General features: G+C 38.5%; 1 protein-coding gene across 4 annotated transcripts in view; it reads left to right on the forward strand.

Annotated features, from left to right (window-relative positions):
* LOC109416792 (palmitoyltransferase ZDHHC23-B) overlaps window positions 1-16,508 on the forward strand; it is a 33,418-nt gene that overhangs the window by 13,215 nt on the left and 3,695 nt on the right. For all 4 annotated transcript variants that reach the window (XM_029864178.2, XM_029864179.2, XM_029864180.2 and 1 more), the window contains exons 2-3: window positions 3,336-3,584; window positions 9,607-10,176. In XM_029864178.2, the coding sequence (XP_029720038.1) occupies window positions 3,336-3,584; window positions 9,607-10,176 (819 nt within the window). The remainder of the gene's footprint in view (window positions 1-3,335; window positions 3,585-9,606; window positions 10,177-16,508) is intronic.

The raw sequence follows: 16,508 nt of genomic DNA on the forward strand, positions 1-16,508 counted from the left end.
TGTGTTTGCTCCAATTTGCTTTTGTCAATTATCTTTGAAAAATGCGTAATCATTTAAAATTCTTTCTTAATCAAAATTGTTTCATTCTACAATTCGTTCTTTGACATCAAACTATCTCTTATCGTTTTCTTGCAATTTCGATTTAAACATCGCATTTCAGATCATAAATTTGCAACTGTCAAGGTAATCACTTTTTTGCGCACTGTGCCGCACATTTAAATCGAAATTGCAAGAAAACGATTAGTGCTAGAAGTTTGGTGTCAAGAAACGAATTGTAGAGTGGAACTGGGACCACAACTTTGCCTAAGAAATAATTTTAAATTTTTCAAAGATAGGTAATTGACAAAACAAATTAAAATACACTACTTTTGAGCTATTTGCTCTAGAAAATTTAGTTGTTTAATTGAACCAATCGATCAAAAGAGGTCATTTGATAGAAAATTCGATAATCTTTCGAATAAGGGTGAAAAAAAAACTGCGATAAGTTTAAACATTTTAAAGTTGTAGCCAGTTAAGGTAATAAAAATCAAAAACATGGAAAGTTCAATAACTACGTAAGGGTTGAGATTTGAACATATGCTTAAAACAATTTTTTTCACTATTTATGGTCCTCTATCACCCCTCAAAAAGTTTGCACTGAGGAACCTAACACCCTGTATAAAACAAACATTATCATGCTGAGAGGGCAACCTTGCCGAACTGAAGATTTGATACGAAATTCTCGACTTAAGAAACCATTATATAAAATTTATAACAGATAGTACATTGGAACCTTATAAATGCACATTTTATTTTCCGTATCGGGCCCCACGTCTGAGAACTTAGATACGAAAAACAAAATGGAACGTTACAAATGTACAAAACACAAACATGCAACACATGACATAAATTTGTGCCCAGTCATCCACATGGATAACGAACTCCGAACGGATGACGAGGTTTCATTATTGTTCTTGGTCCATCAGTCATCCTAGAAATGTATTTTGTTTGGCAGTTCGCCTTTTAGTTCGCAGCATCTGTTGCTGCATTCATAGCTTGTTTTGGTCTAGGAATTTCTAATCCTAAGGGGCATGCTGATTTGGGCAACAATACCGTCACACAAGACCGTCTACAATTTGATGTCCGTGTTAGGGGACGGCTTGCGTGTTTTATACTGGATCGCTCCTGAAATGTTTGGAGCGCTGCAAATGCACATTAAATTTGGGACAGTTTCACAAGTCAGAGTATAACATACGATACAAAAATACGACTAAATGCAAACGTAACACACTCCATGCAACAATCGAAGAATTCTCCATGAATTGGAGAATGCAATTCATGAAAAATTCTTATAACTATTTTACAAACGTAACAAATTCTAGAAGTAGCCTGAGAGTACAATCTTTTTATGCAATCGATCAATTGGTCTGGAAAATTACATTTGCGTAAAGTTTTCCAAAGAAACGGATGATGAACTCTGTCAAATGCCTTCTCAAGATCTACACTGACTACGAAACCCTTGATACGTTTTGTTTCGATCGACTTGGTGAATATTTTCCTCAACTTGTCTAGGCTGTCTATGCATGACTTGTCTTTCATGCAGGCACTTTGACCGAGCAAACCATTTAAAAACGGTTGAATTCTGTAAGCCACCATTTTTGAAAATAACTTCTAATCCGCGTTAAGCAACGTTATTGGCCTGTAATTTGCTAGAAGTGTCAGATCGCCTCGTTTCGGAATCAGTGTTACAATTCTATCTGTGAAATATTTAGTGGATTCATGGATTCTGTTAGGTATCCATTAGAAAGCCTACACATATCATCTTTCATAATATGAAAATGCTTCAAATAAAATTCATATGTTAACCCATCAACTGTTATGCGTTCAGACAGTAATATTGCCTCTTCCGGTTCTACACACGATGTTATGTAATTTAAAGGGTTTTCATCTGGGTTCTGAAGATCTGCTTCTGTGTCCTTACGAAACATATCTTAAAAAATAGCATTATTCATACTTTCGACTTGATGCATTGAAAACATTGTAAATTTAATATTTTCATATCTCTGTAATAACAGGTTTCAGCGCTATTCAGCGACCGGCTAGTAACCTATTCATTGAATCCGAATAAAACAGTTTAAAATATCTCTTAGATCATTATACATTTTTACCAGAATTGCTCTGATTTCAGTCTGCATGTCTGATTTATTTTTTGTCTGAGTTATAGCGTCCAAATGGCCCAACACCCAATGTTTTTGTTCAAAAGAATGTTATATTTTACAACATTGGGCGGCGCATCCTGTAAGTTATTTTTTGCAACTTCTCATTGTAATAGGCCATTTTACCTGACGCAAATCTGACAAAAAAAGGCCTACTTTCCCACACCAAATTAACAGTGCTGTAATGGTTCATTACAGCACTGATTTGCGTTGCGTAATGAACCATTACAGCACTGTTTTAAGTTTTGATCAACTTATTGATGCTTTCTGGACGCAGGTTTGAAAAATTGTGACAACTGCACAGTATAACCTGCTATGATCCGACTTCCTTAATCATGGCTATAAACATCAGTGTGCAGTCTGATGAAAAAGTTTAGTTAAAAACTATCCTCAAGTGGTAATTTATGAAGGTGCAAAAAACGTTGTACGCAACTCGGTGCAGAACTCGATTTTTACAGCACTCGTCGTAATTATCCAACTCGGCAAGCCTCGTTGGATAAATGTACGACTCGTGCTGTAAAAATCTTCATTCTGCACCTTGTTGCGTAAACTACTATTGTATCATAAATCCTTATGAAACAATCCATTATATTGCAAAATGAAATGGTCATTGGCTTTTTTATATGTATCCTAAAACGTTCAACAATGTTCTACCATGCGTCTCCACTCTGCTGTTTTGATTGATAAAGCGTAGAACAGAATTTGAAATGCAAGAGCGCATGGTGTTTGATACCCAATAATGGGACCCAATTTGACATAATTAGCGTTGAAGATTAAATAATTGATAAATAAATAATGACTCTTTTTTTTTACAAATATTAGTGTCGTTGCGTGTACTTGTTCAAGCACTAATGTATCAGTACGCAAACAGCATGTCCCACCTAATCCTGAGAATGAAAGTGTTGAAAGTGAACACCTCTCCGTTTGCCGCATAGCTCAGGCGGCTTCTGCTCCTTCTGCTGGGGTGGTTGGGTTGAGTTGGGTTGGTTGGTGAAAAGTTGACCGCATTTGTTATTGATTTTTCCCTTTCACTGTGTGTCGTCTGTTCTGTTGTGCTGCTGTCGTCGACTGTCGGCCGCGGTCGTGGACTGACTGGTTGTTGTTGGTGGTCGTCGTTGTCGTCGTCGTCGGTGGCCGCAGATTTTTCTCCTGTCGGCCGATCCCGGTGGACAAGCAGCGTGGCATGCTGCTGACCTTCCAGGACCGTCTCCGTATACCCTGGCGGGGCGGGGCCAAGCAGGTCACCGTGGACAATGTCCTGCCGGTCGTGCTGCTCGTCAGTTTGCAGCTGCTCGCTGCCCTGGATCTGTACTGCAGTTTGGTCATCTTTACGCTGATTCCACTGCTGCTGGCGTATCTGAAGCGGTTCCTGGGACGAGTGCTACCAAAGTAAGTACAGATTTTATATAGCAGTTCAGTGAACATTTATTTAGTGACTCAAGTTTATGCTTGTTTAGAAGGTAGTTTTGGATCAGACAGTCGATAATTTATCAAATTGGGAATCTATTTAAATTATGGAAGGTTTTGTAAAAAAAACGTTCTGCATATTTTCAACCATATCCTAATACATATTAATTACAGCATGTCATTGATGTATCTAAGCAATTAAACTTGGAAAGAGGTGTTGGGATTATAAGTTTCATGACTCCAAGGCACCCTGCTTGACTTCCTTGGACATAGTGTATCTTCGTGTCAGCCATAGGGGTCATACGACGTCCATCGTTGAAGAGGGGGGAGGTGTCTGAGAAAGTGTGATACTCCATGTATTAGGTATACAAAAAGGGGGGAAGAGGGGGGGTCTAAAATTCCCAAAAATGATGGACGTCATATTTAGTGATCACCCCATTCACATCAATTCACATGATTCACATGAAAAATATTCATTATCATGGCAGCTTAAACTCTTAGTTATTTACTGTAGTAGCTCATAGAATAATAAGTTACATTATTTACTGTAGTAGCTCATAGAATAACAAGTTGAGAAACTAGCTTCGCCCCAGTTGGGATGTTAGGTCAAAATGAAGAAGGGTAATACTCCAACGTATTTTAAGTGAAATGTGTGTTCACTCGGTAGCCACTTAACATATTTAGTAGAAATTGAGTTGTGTAATGTATGACAAAACATGAAGATGTAAAAATACATCAAACATATATCTTTCTTTTTCCTGAAGGAGTTCAAAGTGGACTCTTTAAAAGAATTACTAATGAATTTCGTATAAGTCTTTCAGTATTAATTTCTAAGATAACTACAATTAAATCTCCACAGGATTTGTAAATAAAATATACAGGGGATAGACAAAATGATCGGGACAAGCAAAATTTTCACTTCTCAAAAAATGTTCAACCGGCTGTAACTTTTCGAAAAGTACAACAAATATTCTCAAATTTTCACTGTGAGTACATCAACTAGTTGTGCATCAGTGGTTCAAATTTGAAAAAGATCGGGCCATTCTTCACGAAGTTACAAAGATTCTTGAAAAAGGTAAAATTATCCGATAGCCAACTTTGAGCTGTTATATCTCCGGATTCAATGAACCGATTGAAATGAAAGTTTGATCATTTATGACTTATATAATGAACTCTGGAAAACATTTGAGTTAACTTGAAATTTTTAACAAGAGACACAATCATAGCGATTTTAATTTTTTCACGATTTTTAAGTAAATTGGTCTATTTTTAATATGCATCTATAACTTTTTCAATTTATTGGTGGCTATGTTGTTACTTTTCTTCAAAATAAATTTATATATAAGTCAATTAGAGGGAAATTAAATGAACTATAATTTGCTTCTTAAATTTTGAAACGATGTTGATATTTTGAAAAAATTGGTGTTTTATTAGAAAAATAATCTAGTCGTTATAATTTTCTTCCGTGTTAAAAATATTAAGTTAAGTCAATGGTTTTTCATAGCTTCTTATATAAGTCATAAATGGTCAAAATTTCATTTCAATCGGTTCATTGAATCCGGAGATATAACAGCTCAAAGTTGGCTATCGGATAATTTTACCTTTTTCAAGAATCTTTATAAATTCGTGGAGAATGGCCCGATCTTTTCTAATTTTGGACCACTGATACACATCTAGTTGATGAATTTACAGTAAAAATTTGAGAATATTTGATGCACTTTTCGAAAAGTTACAGCTAGTTGAACACTTTTTGAAAAGTGAAAATTTTGCCTGTCCCGATCATTTTGTCTATCCCCTGTAGATGAAATTTCAGGCATGGCATAATTAATGGGCACCTTTTCGTAACATCCACTGAGCTCTACAAAAATCATAAGAACTTATAACAAAACGCAGGGAAAAATCCGTAAAAAATAGTGAAAAAATCTGAAAATTCTTGAAGAATTTCGGCATTGCATATTAGAATGGAAATTCTGGATAAATATGTCACGCTTTGTAGAATTTCTATTGAAATTGTATGAACAAAGTGCATATTTTCAGAAAAAAAATGGAATTTCTGGTGAAAATCGCGAAGAATGTCCTCCGGCACGGTTGTTGTTAGAATTCAAAAATGGCCGTCACAATGGCCCTGCTTTTCATTGCAACTATCAAGAGCACAAATCTTATTAGCAGGCCAACAAGACTGAAAATGCTACTTGATGCTTGCTCACTCGCAAAGAAGATTCAGTTACATTTTAACCCCCTTCGTTTGGTGGATCTCTAGATTTGTGTTTGCAAAATCATGAGACAAAATACGAATGCAAGGGACCTTCACCTTAATTTTTGTTCTTTAGAATGTGGTTTTGGAGTCGCAAGCAATACTATTTACTTTCAGTCCCCAGCAGCACACATGGTGGTGCAGAGAGCCGAATCGAAAGATCTCCATGCTGGGCGATTGCCCGCTCTTGCCTTTACCTATGGCCAGGTCAAATTTCTGTCGACTTGCTTGATTTCGTTGTTGAGGCTGCGCCGCCATGAGCCTCTGGGTCTGCCTCTACTGCGATGTCTAATCTAACGCTTGTTTGCAGATTTTGTTCCCGCTCCTGCGTAGAGTGTGGCAAACCCATCTCTTTTTTCCCTCTCGAATTTCTTCGATGCTTTTGATGACATCTACGATGGAGCTCCACGTTGGAGATCCTATTGTGAGGCCACCATGTACGAGTTATATACGCAGGCATCTATTGATGAATACCTGCAGCCGATGAGTGTTTTCCGCTGATACACATCAAGTTTCACTTGCGTACCGCAGCACAGATTTCACGTTTGAGTTGAAAATTCGGATTTAGGTGCGTCGACTAATCTGATTGTTTTTCCGTACATTTCTTAAACTCGCGAAGGTAGCCCTCGCTTCCTTGATCCGTGAACCTATGTCGATCTTGGTACCGCCAACGGCCGCCATTTGGCTACCAAGATATTGGAAGCTTTCAACATTCTCCACTGATTGCCCGGCTATCGTAAAGCTGGAAGGGTTGACCGTGTTTACATCCAACGATTTGGTCTTGTTGACGTTGATGGTGATATCTGCAGGCGAGGAGCGATCGGAAAGATCATTGAGCTTACTCTGCATATCAGAGCGCCGTTGTGCTAAGAGAGCAACGTCATCAGCCAGTTCGATGTCATTTAGGTGATCCATGGTAATGGGCTGCCACAGCAATTCACGAGTTGGTTCACGGTCAATCACACCTACCAGGATCTCGTCGGTTACTATGAGGAGCAATAGCGATTATAGGATACATCCTCGCCTCACTCCAGCAACAACCCGGATGGGACCGGACAAGACACCGTTGTACAGTACTCTGCACGAAAATGCCCTGTACTGTGCTTCAATGAGGCCGATGTTTTTCTCAGGGACACCCTTGCGCCTGAGGGCTCCCACATGTTTTCATGATTCAGACGGTCGAAAGCTTTTTCGTAATCAATGAACACTAGGTAGAGAGATTCTAGGAATTCATTGATTTGCTCCAAGATGATACGGAGCGTGACAATATGGTCCGCACATGATCGTTCGGCACGGAAGATGCGTAAATCTTCTCCTGTGTCCAGTTGAGGATCACTTTGTAGAAGACTTTGAGAACGATACATAGCAACATGATACCCCGCCAATTATCGCATACAGTCAGCGTCAGGTAACCCTTTTTGGGCACCTTTACTAATACGCCTTGCATCCAGTCGACCGAAAATGTCGCGGTTTCCTATATTTTGCAGAATAAATTATGCAGAAATTGTACAGATACTACGGGGTCAGCTTTGAACATCTCGGCTCATATGCAATCGACAGCCAGGCCTGTTCAATTTCATGCTACGGTGCGACATTGCCATTATTGTTGCGAAATGGTTGAATTTTGGTTTACTAGTCCCGCCTACATGAGCGCTTCACTTCCTTCTCGAGAGCCGAATAGCGCTCACGTTCCTTCACCCCTCTACTTTTCACCCAGGTGTCATCTGTGACCCATTGCTTTCTCTGGGTGCGTAGCTCACCCAGTACGCTTCCGCATTTCGGAATATTCGCAGCACGGATCTCTAGCGTTCTCTATAGCAGAATTCGACCGGACCCCAATATGTGTTCTCTGGCCAACGGACTTCGCTCAGTCCTAGGATCTCAAGCCTCATGCATCATTGACTAGTTGTGCCAGTTTACCCTGCTAGGCTAGGGTTTCTATATACCAAGTTCCAATTCTTGTCCGTTGTTTCACGCTAAAAGTCGTTGCCGTTGAATCAGGTCGTAATCTTTCATTTTCGGTTTCTGGGTTTCGAGAACAGTAGGTTGTTGGCCCTATCCACCGTGGTGGAGCTTCCACCTTAAGTATAGCTTCCGGTGGAGGAGCATTTCATACTCAGCCGCTGGATGCCAGAACAGACGCTATTTGAGCCGTAAGTGTTGTACAAAATACAACAGCGCAATCACTCGAGGGTTAATATTTGTATTATTGCACGCAGGGCCTAGATCGCAATCTAGCGGCAAAAACAAATTACTCCGAAACGAAGCATTTCCGGCTCATCGTGTCTTCGACATTTTTTTTTTGTCATGATAGTCAAGAACGTTTGTCATCAATTGTCTGTCAAGAACGTTGTAGGTGGCGCCACAATCTAACTTAGTTAGTCCGTTAGTCCTAGAAACAGGGCGTCTATGCATGACAAAGCTGTTCATTTTGATAAAATAAACAACTGTTTTTGAACCTGTAAATTCCAGTTATTTTAAAAATATAATTGCATTATCAAAAATCAATGTTATGAACTTATTTTGAAATTTTTACTAGAAACCGTGTGAGTTCAAAATATTTCCTGAGGCAGATATGTCGAAAGATAAACTTTGTATAGAAGTTGGTGCAATATTGACATTTAAAATTATAGGAAAAAAAAACTTGAAAACTTGTGAATATGAACAACTTTTTCGAAAGAACCAACTCTCCCAAATGTCAACATATTGTCGGGCCGCCACCAAACCGGACTTCGCACAATCAAGTCGCGACGCGACCCAACTCGCGACGTTTTTTAATCATGTCAAATGTAGTGCGCATCCTTCCCGTTGTTGTCAGCAACACAGCGCACTAGATGCGAAACAGTTGCGACACTTGTGGACCAAGAAAATTGCAATTTTTGATTGAATGTCGGTCTTGATTCCAACCGGATAGACAATATTAAAATATACCTCTCCCAATTTTTGACAATATGTTCGCCTACCTAGTATTGCTTTGTATTTTCTGAAAATTTTAAGTTGCGATTTTTGCGGTATGGGAGATATTTAAATATGAACGTTACATGATTTTTTTTTTCAATTTTCAATTTCTCAGATTTTTAATGTTAATGTTTCACCAACTACACATAAACTTCTATTATATGACATGTAATTTAGATTAGCATGATTCATGATTATAAGATAGCATATAACACAAATTTACATGATAATATGATGTAAATCACCATAGCTGTAAATTTACATGACGCATGACATGTAATCCTCATTACTTTTATCTGTGTAGGCAAAGAGTCAGCCTTTTGTCAGATGATTGAAGACATCCTTGATTAAAAACATTTTTAGGTGGCTTCAGATATCGCTGATGCTTTGGAAATTTGCGAAATTTGTCTCTCATGCCTTGATTACATTGATTGATTTGTCTTTATTTAAAAGACTTTCAGGCCTTGTTGCATTACATGTTTGAATAAAACTGGATGAATTCTGATATTTATGCACTTATATTATTAGACCATTGCAAATTCATTCATAAATAAGGCCTGGCCATACTGTAGAACGATGTGGATGGCACAAGACAGCGCCTGTGATGTGAAGTTACAGAACAGTCTCACATACTTAGATTTATATATGTATGAAAGTAGTGAAATCAGCTCTGACTTGCATACATTAGTTTGATATCCTGTTTGGTTGTACTAATAAAAAATTGAGTCACTATACCCAGTGCTGCTTGACATTTATGAGTTAAACTCCAACTAATGTTCCACCCATTTGCAGGACAAAATTCTTCGCCCTATGGCTATTTTGGAGTGGCGTCTACCTGGTGGTGCTGTTCGAATCAACCGTCCCCCTGCTGGAGCTGCTGCCGGAGGAGAACATTGCTTTCGTCGCCCTGATGTCCCTGTCGTTCTTCTGCTTCTATAAAACAAACGTTCGTGCACCGTTGAATCACATCAATCAACCGCAGTACAACAAGGACGACCCGCTAGGCAATGGGGGGGATTCGCAAACGGCAATCCTCATATCGGACCGCGAGGACTCGGACGAAAGCGACGGGCGGCTGGCATGCCAAACGTGCCGAAAGTATGTCCCACCGCGGACCTATCACTGCAAGGTGTGCGCCACGTGCGTTATCAAACAGGACCAGCACAGCGTGTGGCTGAATTGCTGCATAGGGCGGTCGAACCATCGGTTCTTTCTGCTCGGGTGCGTTTCGGCGCTGCTGGCCTTGTGGCTGTTTGCTAATCTCTCGCTGACGTCCGTGTGCCACCCGACGCCGATCTTTACCCTGTTTGGGGTAACCGTCATGCTGCCGGACGACTGCACCGATATCTACTTCCAGTACGAGTGAGTATCGAATTATGATTTTTTATGGTGATGAATGGGTTGTATAATTTCACATAGAATGGATTTAAAATGTTAATCAGAGTCATACGGGTATATTGTTATAACCCATTCTATTTATTGCTGGCAAGGATTTATTCCATGCGTTGAAATAATCACAAGTTGGATTTAGTTCGCCCCCCAAAGTGGATCTAATTTGCATAATTTCCCGATTCAGCCGAGGATCGATGGGAAAACAGCTATCTTGCATAAAAAAACGGTTGGGAGAAAAAGATATTTGTTTTCACGTTGCTTTTATATTTGGGTAATCTCTATTTTCGAAACTTTTGGAACTTCTTCTTCTTCTTCTTGATGGCATAACGTCCCCAATGAAAATAAGACTTCTAAGCTTAATGTTCCTTGAGCAATTCCACTATTTTAATTATTTTAATACGTCACGCCAAAATTGGGAATTTTCGAACCCCCCTCCACCCTTCGTACGAGGTTTCCCTATACTTAGTACATTTCTTGTCACACTTGCACAAAACCACCCCACTCCCCCAAGGACCGTGACGTACTTAATGGATGGCCTCATAGATTTATTGTGAATGAAATTCGGCGTTGAATTCATTCTACAAGTATTTAACATAAAACATAAATTATAGCTAAACCATTTTTTTCTTCATCTGTAGAGCCATTTAACAATGGACGCAATTGTTGATGAATATTGTGGTATGACCCATAAATTTTATTTGATTGATTATAACAGAATAACAGAATGACCCATACATTTTATATGATGCAAGTCAAATATCCTGTCACAATTGAGCTGTGATGGATAATGGTTGATGTAACACCTAATTCCAACTAGGCACAACTCGTTTTATAAAATTTATTACCCTGTTGGGAATACTTCCCCAAATTTCCAAGGGTTCTAGAAACACTTTACCAAATACCGCCAATCTGTGATGGGATAGCACTCCGCAATTGCAGAGTAAATGTTTGGCAGTTTCGTTTTCCGTTTGACAGAAACGACACTCGGAAGATTGGATTTTCCCAATCATACTTAGATGATATTTACTCGGGCAGTATGGCCAGTCATCAGACCAGTAATTACCCTGAGATCTCTTTTGTTTAGATTCAATATGGGCCTGGCTTATTCTGCACTGCTGTGCACTCGGTTTTATGAACCGTTTTTGCTGGAACTCCACAGAAAGCTTCAGGGCCTTCAAAGCTACCCTGTCTGGCTAAATTGTCGGCGTTTTCATTTCCAATGACCGGGAACCCAGTAGAAAGTTACCTTGTTCCCATTGGCCAAATGCTTCAGAGAAATAATGCATTCCCACACAAGTATTGTTTGACAAGTGAAAGCTCTTAGCGCATTTAGAGTAGCCTGACTGTCCGAAAAAATACAGTACAGATCTTGGCAAACTTATAATTTCTTTTCAGACAAATGTTGGCACACTCTAGAATGGCTTGAACTTCCGCTTGAAATACAGTGGGACTGCATCCCATTGGTATAGCCTTACTGATACCAGGGCCAAAACACCAGCTCCAGTATTTTCTCCCATCTTGGACCCATCAGTATAGAATACAATAGACCTGGACGTAAACTTGGCCCAACAGCATCCCAAACATGGTGACATGGTTTCACCGATTCTATAACATTCCCTAGAAAACCATTCCCCAGAAAACCAATCCCCAGAATTCCATTCCCCAGAATGTACCATTCCCCAGAAAACCATTCCCCAGAATGTACCATTCCCCAGAAAGAAAATAAAAATATTGTTTTATTTCTGAATGGTTTATATTAATCGCTAAAAATCAAATATTGTATCGTAAAAAATCACCGGAAGAAACATCCTGGCAAAAATTCTTATTTGGCAAGAAAAACTTTGGAAATAAGCATGATTTGCCTTTACAATTTAGGCTATTGGTATAATTATTGGCATCGCAACTGCTTACTTTTTCAACATACATTTTTCCTTCTTTTCTGCACTGCCCATAACTGCATAATTGTAACATTTGCAGTTTTTGCCAATATTGAGTTAAAACCGGGGATCATCTCCTAATCATCAGTACTTTCAACCACCCAAATAACCTTTATGAGTTTGTTCTACAAAATGTGAAACAAATACCAAGTCGTTTTGTCTCATTGGCTAATATTAATGAATGTAACCGCATAACAGTCACACTGGAAATACACACTGGCATCATAGCGTACCATCAACCATATTTTGGTCTGTTTTTTCAATATTCGTCCAGCATACAAGAAGGGCTGTAGAAAATTTTATTGCAAAAGGATAAATTTTAAATTATTGTAAAATTTTTGAAATTTCGTTTCGTTTCCATACTAGCGCATGTTGCAAATTTTGAACTCCGTTTTCTCCAATGCCTACTTTTGTCGAATGTGACTGTTATGCAGGTAATTATCGGCATTACAAGCACAGGTGATTAGAAATTTGAAAAAAAATATTAAATAAATATTTTAGCAATTTTAACACCGGTGGAGGCTGTAATGTCCATAATTTCCCGAAAAATGCAATTCGAAAGAACAGCCTATGCAAAAAAGAAGGGAGAATCTATGTTAAAAAAGTAAGCAGTTGCAATGCCGATAATTTCCTGAAAAGTGCAACTTGAAAGAACAGCCTATGCAAAAGAAAGGAAAATTGTTGATGAACATATAAGCAGTTGTAATGCCAACAATTCTTATAACGACTCAAACATTTTTTTTAACGAAGAAGGAAACGTAACACTCTGATAATTGCCATCGTACATCGATTTAACGGTTTATTTGAGGGTTACCAACTGCCAATCCACGGCGCTCCCATCGTTTTTGTTCGAGTTTGACACTACTGCCACCTATTTGATGGTTGGCCAAATTCAGTCCTTTTAGAATTAAGCAAACCTGTTTCCGAGACTAAAATTTGAATCGAAAAATGTTCGAAGTGTTACGTCTGTTTGTCTGTGGTGACATTGTTTTCCTTTCAGCAGCATTCAAAAACCCAACACTGTTCCTTTTTTTAAACAAGCTTTTTTTTAGAATTTAGGCAATTGGTACAATTATTGGAATTATAACTGCTTTCATTTTCAACATAGATTTTTCCTTCTTTGCTGCATAGGCTGTTCTTTCGAATTGCACTTTTCAGGAAATTATCGGCATCACAACTGCTTACTTTTTCAACATAGATTTTCCCTTCTTTTCTACATAGGCTGTTCTTTCGAGTTACAATGTTTAGGTAATTATCGGCACCACAAGCACAGGTGTTTAGAAATTTGAAAAAATATATAATAAATAAAACAGCAATTTAACACCGGTGGTTGTAATAATGCCCATAATTTCCTGAAAAGTGCAATTCGAAAGAACAGCTTATGTCGAAAAGAAGGGAGAATCTATGTTGAAAATGTAAGCAGTTATAATTTTAAAAATTTTACTAATTGCCTTAATTCTAAGAAAAATATTGTTTAAAAAGAAGGAACATTGTTGGGTTTTTGAATACCAAAAGGAAAACAATGATACTTTTTTCCTTCTTCATTAAAAATATTAATTGTTGGAATTAAAACTGCTTATATGTTCACTTTTTCTATTCCATAGTATTGGAACAATGATAAAAGCCCTTCTCATACCGTATGAATGAAGGGCCTTTGAAGCGAATAATTAGGAACAGCCGTTGGGATGGATTCCTCCAAGCATTGCGTAGAAAAACGTGGTCAGTTGAGTCTTTCTGAGTATCTCAAAGTTTTCGACAATAAAATCTTTTTAATATAAACCGACCATAAACTGGTCCATTAGCATCTTGTACCTAGTCTTGTACACTGAACAACATCAGAAGAAAATGCGTTTCTCTGTAAATTTTGCACATCACTTTTAAAACTTTATTTATCGTGAAACAAGTGCTGCACAATTTTCACAAATCTGTCAAAAACAAAACATTTTATAGCAACGCAATTGGAATGATGCCAGTTTGTGAACTTTCAAGATAGGTTTAAAGATCAACATGCAACTGTGTACAATGGTAATTAAACGTTTGAACCATTGTAGAATATTTTTATGTATATACCGTATAAGAAATAGATGTTTGCGCGTAATAACACTATAATGTTAAAATCCTTGCCTATAACATATTATTATGATCAACATTGTACTGTTTGTGTATCGAATTAAACTTTTTAGCCGAGTATATTAAGCTTTTCTGGGGAATGGTACATTCTGGGGAATGGATTTCTGGGGAATAAATTTCTGGGAAATGGTACATTCTGGGGAATGGTACATTCTGGGAAATGGTTTTCTGGGGAATGGAATTCTGGGGATTGGTATTCTGGGGAATGGTTTTCTGGGGAATGTTATAGAATCGGTTTCACCACTTTGAAGGGAACATCATAGTTGGTCTTCGTTATCATCCAATCTTCTACTGTTTTTATGCCCATGTTTAATTTGAAGTCTTTGATGATCCTCAAATGTCCAACAAGATCCCCGTCTAGGACTTTATTGTAATGTATAAACTGCAGGGCACTTTTTGCAGCTTGTAGTTTAACAAATTAATGCAATGGCAGTATATTGAGAAGGGCATCCAAAACAACTGATGGAGTGCTCCTCATTGCTCCTGTCATAGATATAAAAGCAAGTCTTTGTAGCTTACTTAGCTTCTTTTGAGAGGTTACCTCATTTGTTTTGGGCCACCAAACAAGTGAAGCATAAGTAATCTTAGGCCGGACTATTGCAGCATAAATCTAGTGAAACATGTTAGGTCTGAGACCCCAGGTTTTTCCTAAGCCTTTGCTGCAGACCCAAAGGGCATTTAGTCCCTTGGCTAAAAAATTGTTTAAATGGTAATTCCAATTCAGTCTTTTGTCCAAAGTTATCCCAAGATGTTTAAATTCTTCCGAGAACTGAATTTGAACTCCATCTAAAGAAGGTTCAGTAAGATTTATTTTTAACCTTCTAGTATAAGGTACAATTACCTACAGTTTTTGAAGGGTTTACGTTTAATCTCTCCTCTCGGCACAATTTGAGGGTAATATTCAACGCAGATGTAGTTGGCTGGATATCGTGTCGTCATATTTTCCACGTATCAGAAATGCTACATCATATGCGTATCCAATAACCTCAAAGCCTTGATTTATGAGCTTTTTAAGGAGTTCGTCCACTATCAAAGACCATAATAAGGACGATAGTACTCCTCCTTGATGACAGCGTTTCACAGATCTCCCCAGTCAACCAGTAATCGTATAAGATGTTGCATAAGATGATAAATTGGAGGCCATGTAAAATGTACACATTTAGGCGCATGTAAAATGTACACATATCGCCTCCATTTTAACATCTTATGCAACATCTTATACGATCACTGGTTGACTGGGTTACTGATAGTTGCGCACCTCCAAGAACGGTGAGATCTCTCGATATTATCCATTCGATAATGCATTTATCCAAGCTCCTTGCTTCCATTGCTGAACCCATTGAGCTGTATGATGCGTTATCGAATGCTGATTCAATGTCGAGAAAAGCAACCACGGCTACCTATTTCCTTGGCTTGAAACGATTTCTCAATTTTGCTGACTAGCGACTGCAGCGCTGTTATGGTAGATTTATCTGTTTGGTAAGCAAATTGAAATTTGCTTAGAGGCATTTCTACTAAGCTGGTAGTAGACTTGACAAAGTCATCCACTATTTTCTCCATGGTCTTTAAGGACAAGGTATTTGGAGTACATAGCTCAAAATTTCTAGAGCACCGTGTTTTAGAACCGTTGAACGGATTTGGATGAAAATGCATCACGCTAATTGTTCGGTGGTTGTCAACAGCGTGATGCATTTTAATCCAAATCCGTTCAACGGTTCTAAAAAACGGTGCTCTAGTAGTTTTGAGCAATGTACTCCAAATACCTTGTCCTTAACGGAACACAAGAAACGCTTATGGGTCTGAAGGCTTTTGGAGCTGTTTTGTCCCGTTTGCCAGCTTTTGGGATAAAAACAACACGAACACTACGCCACGCTATAGGTATGTAAGCTAAAGTAATACTGGCTCTAAATATTTCGGTTAAAAGCGGACAAATCGCCTCCCTTCCGATGTTGAAGTAAAGCCGGGAAATTCCATCTTTCCCGGCAGTTTGAAAGGTTGAAAAGAATTTAATGCCCATTCGACTCTGGACGGTGTGAAGATTCCACAAGCTTTTTGATAGCCATTGGGCGACCATGCATGTCTTGCCTTATCTGAGTCCTGTTCTTCATCCGAATAAGGAATCGACCCTGGGAAATGAGATCTCATCATTATTGGAAGTAATCAACAGTAAAACTGCCATCTTCTTTTTTAAGACTTCCAAGACCATTTCAATGGTCTTTCGAAAGGACTTTATGA

This window comes from Aedes albopictus, chromosome 2 (genome assembly GCF_035046485.1).
Source record: "Aedes albopictus strain Foshan chromosome 2, AalbF5, whole genome shotgun sequence".
NCBI lineage: Eukaryota > Metazoa > Arthropoda > Insecta > Diptera > Culicidae > Aedes > Aedes albopictus.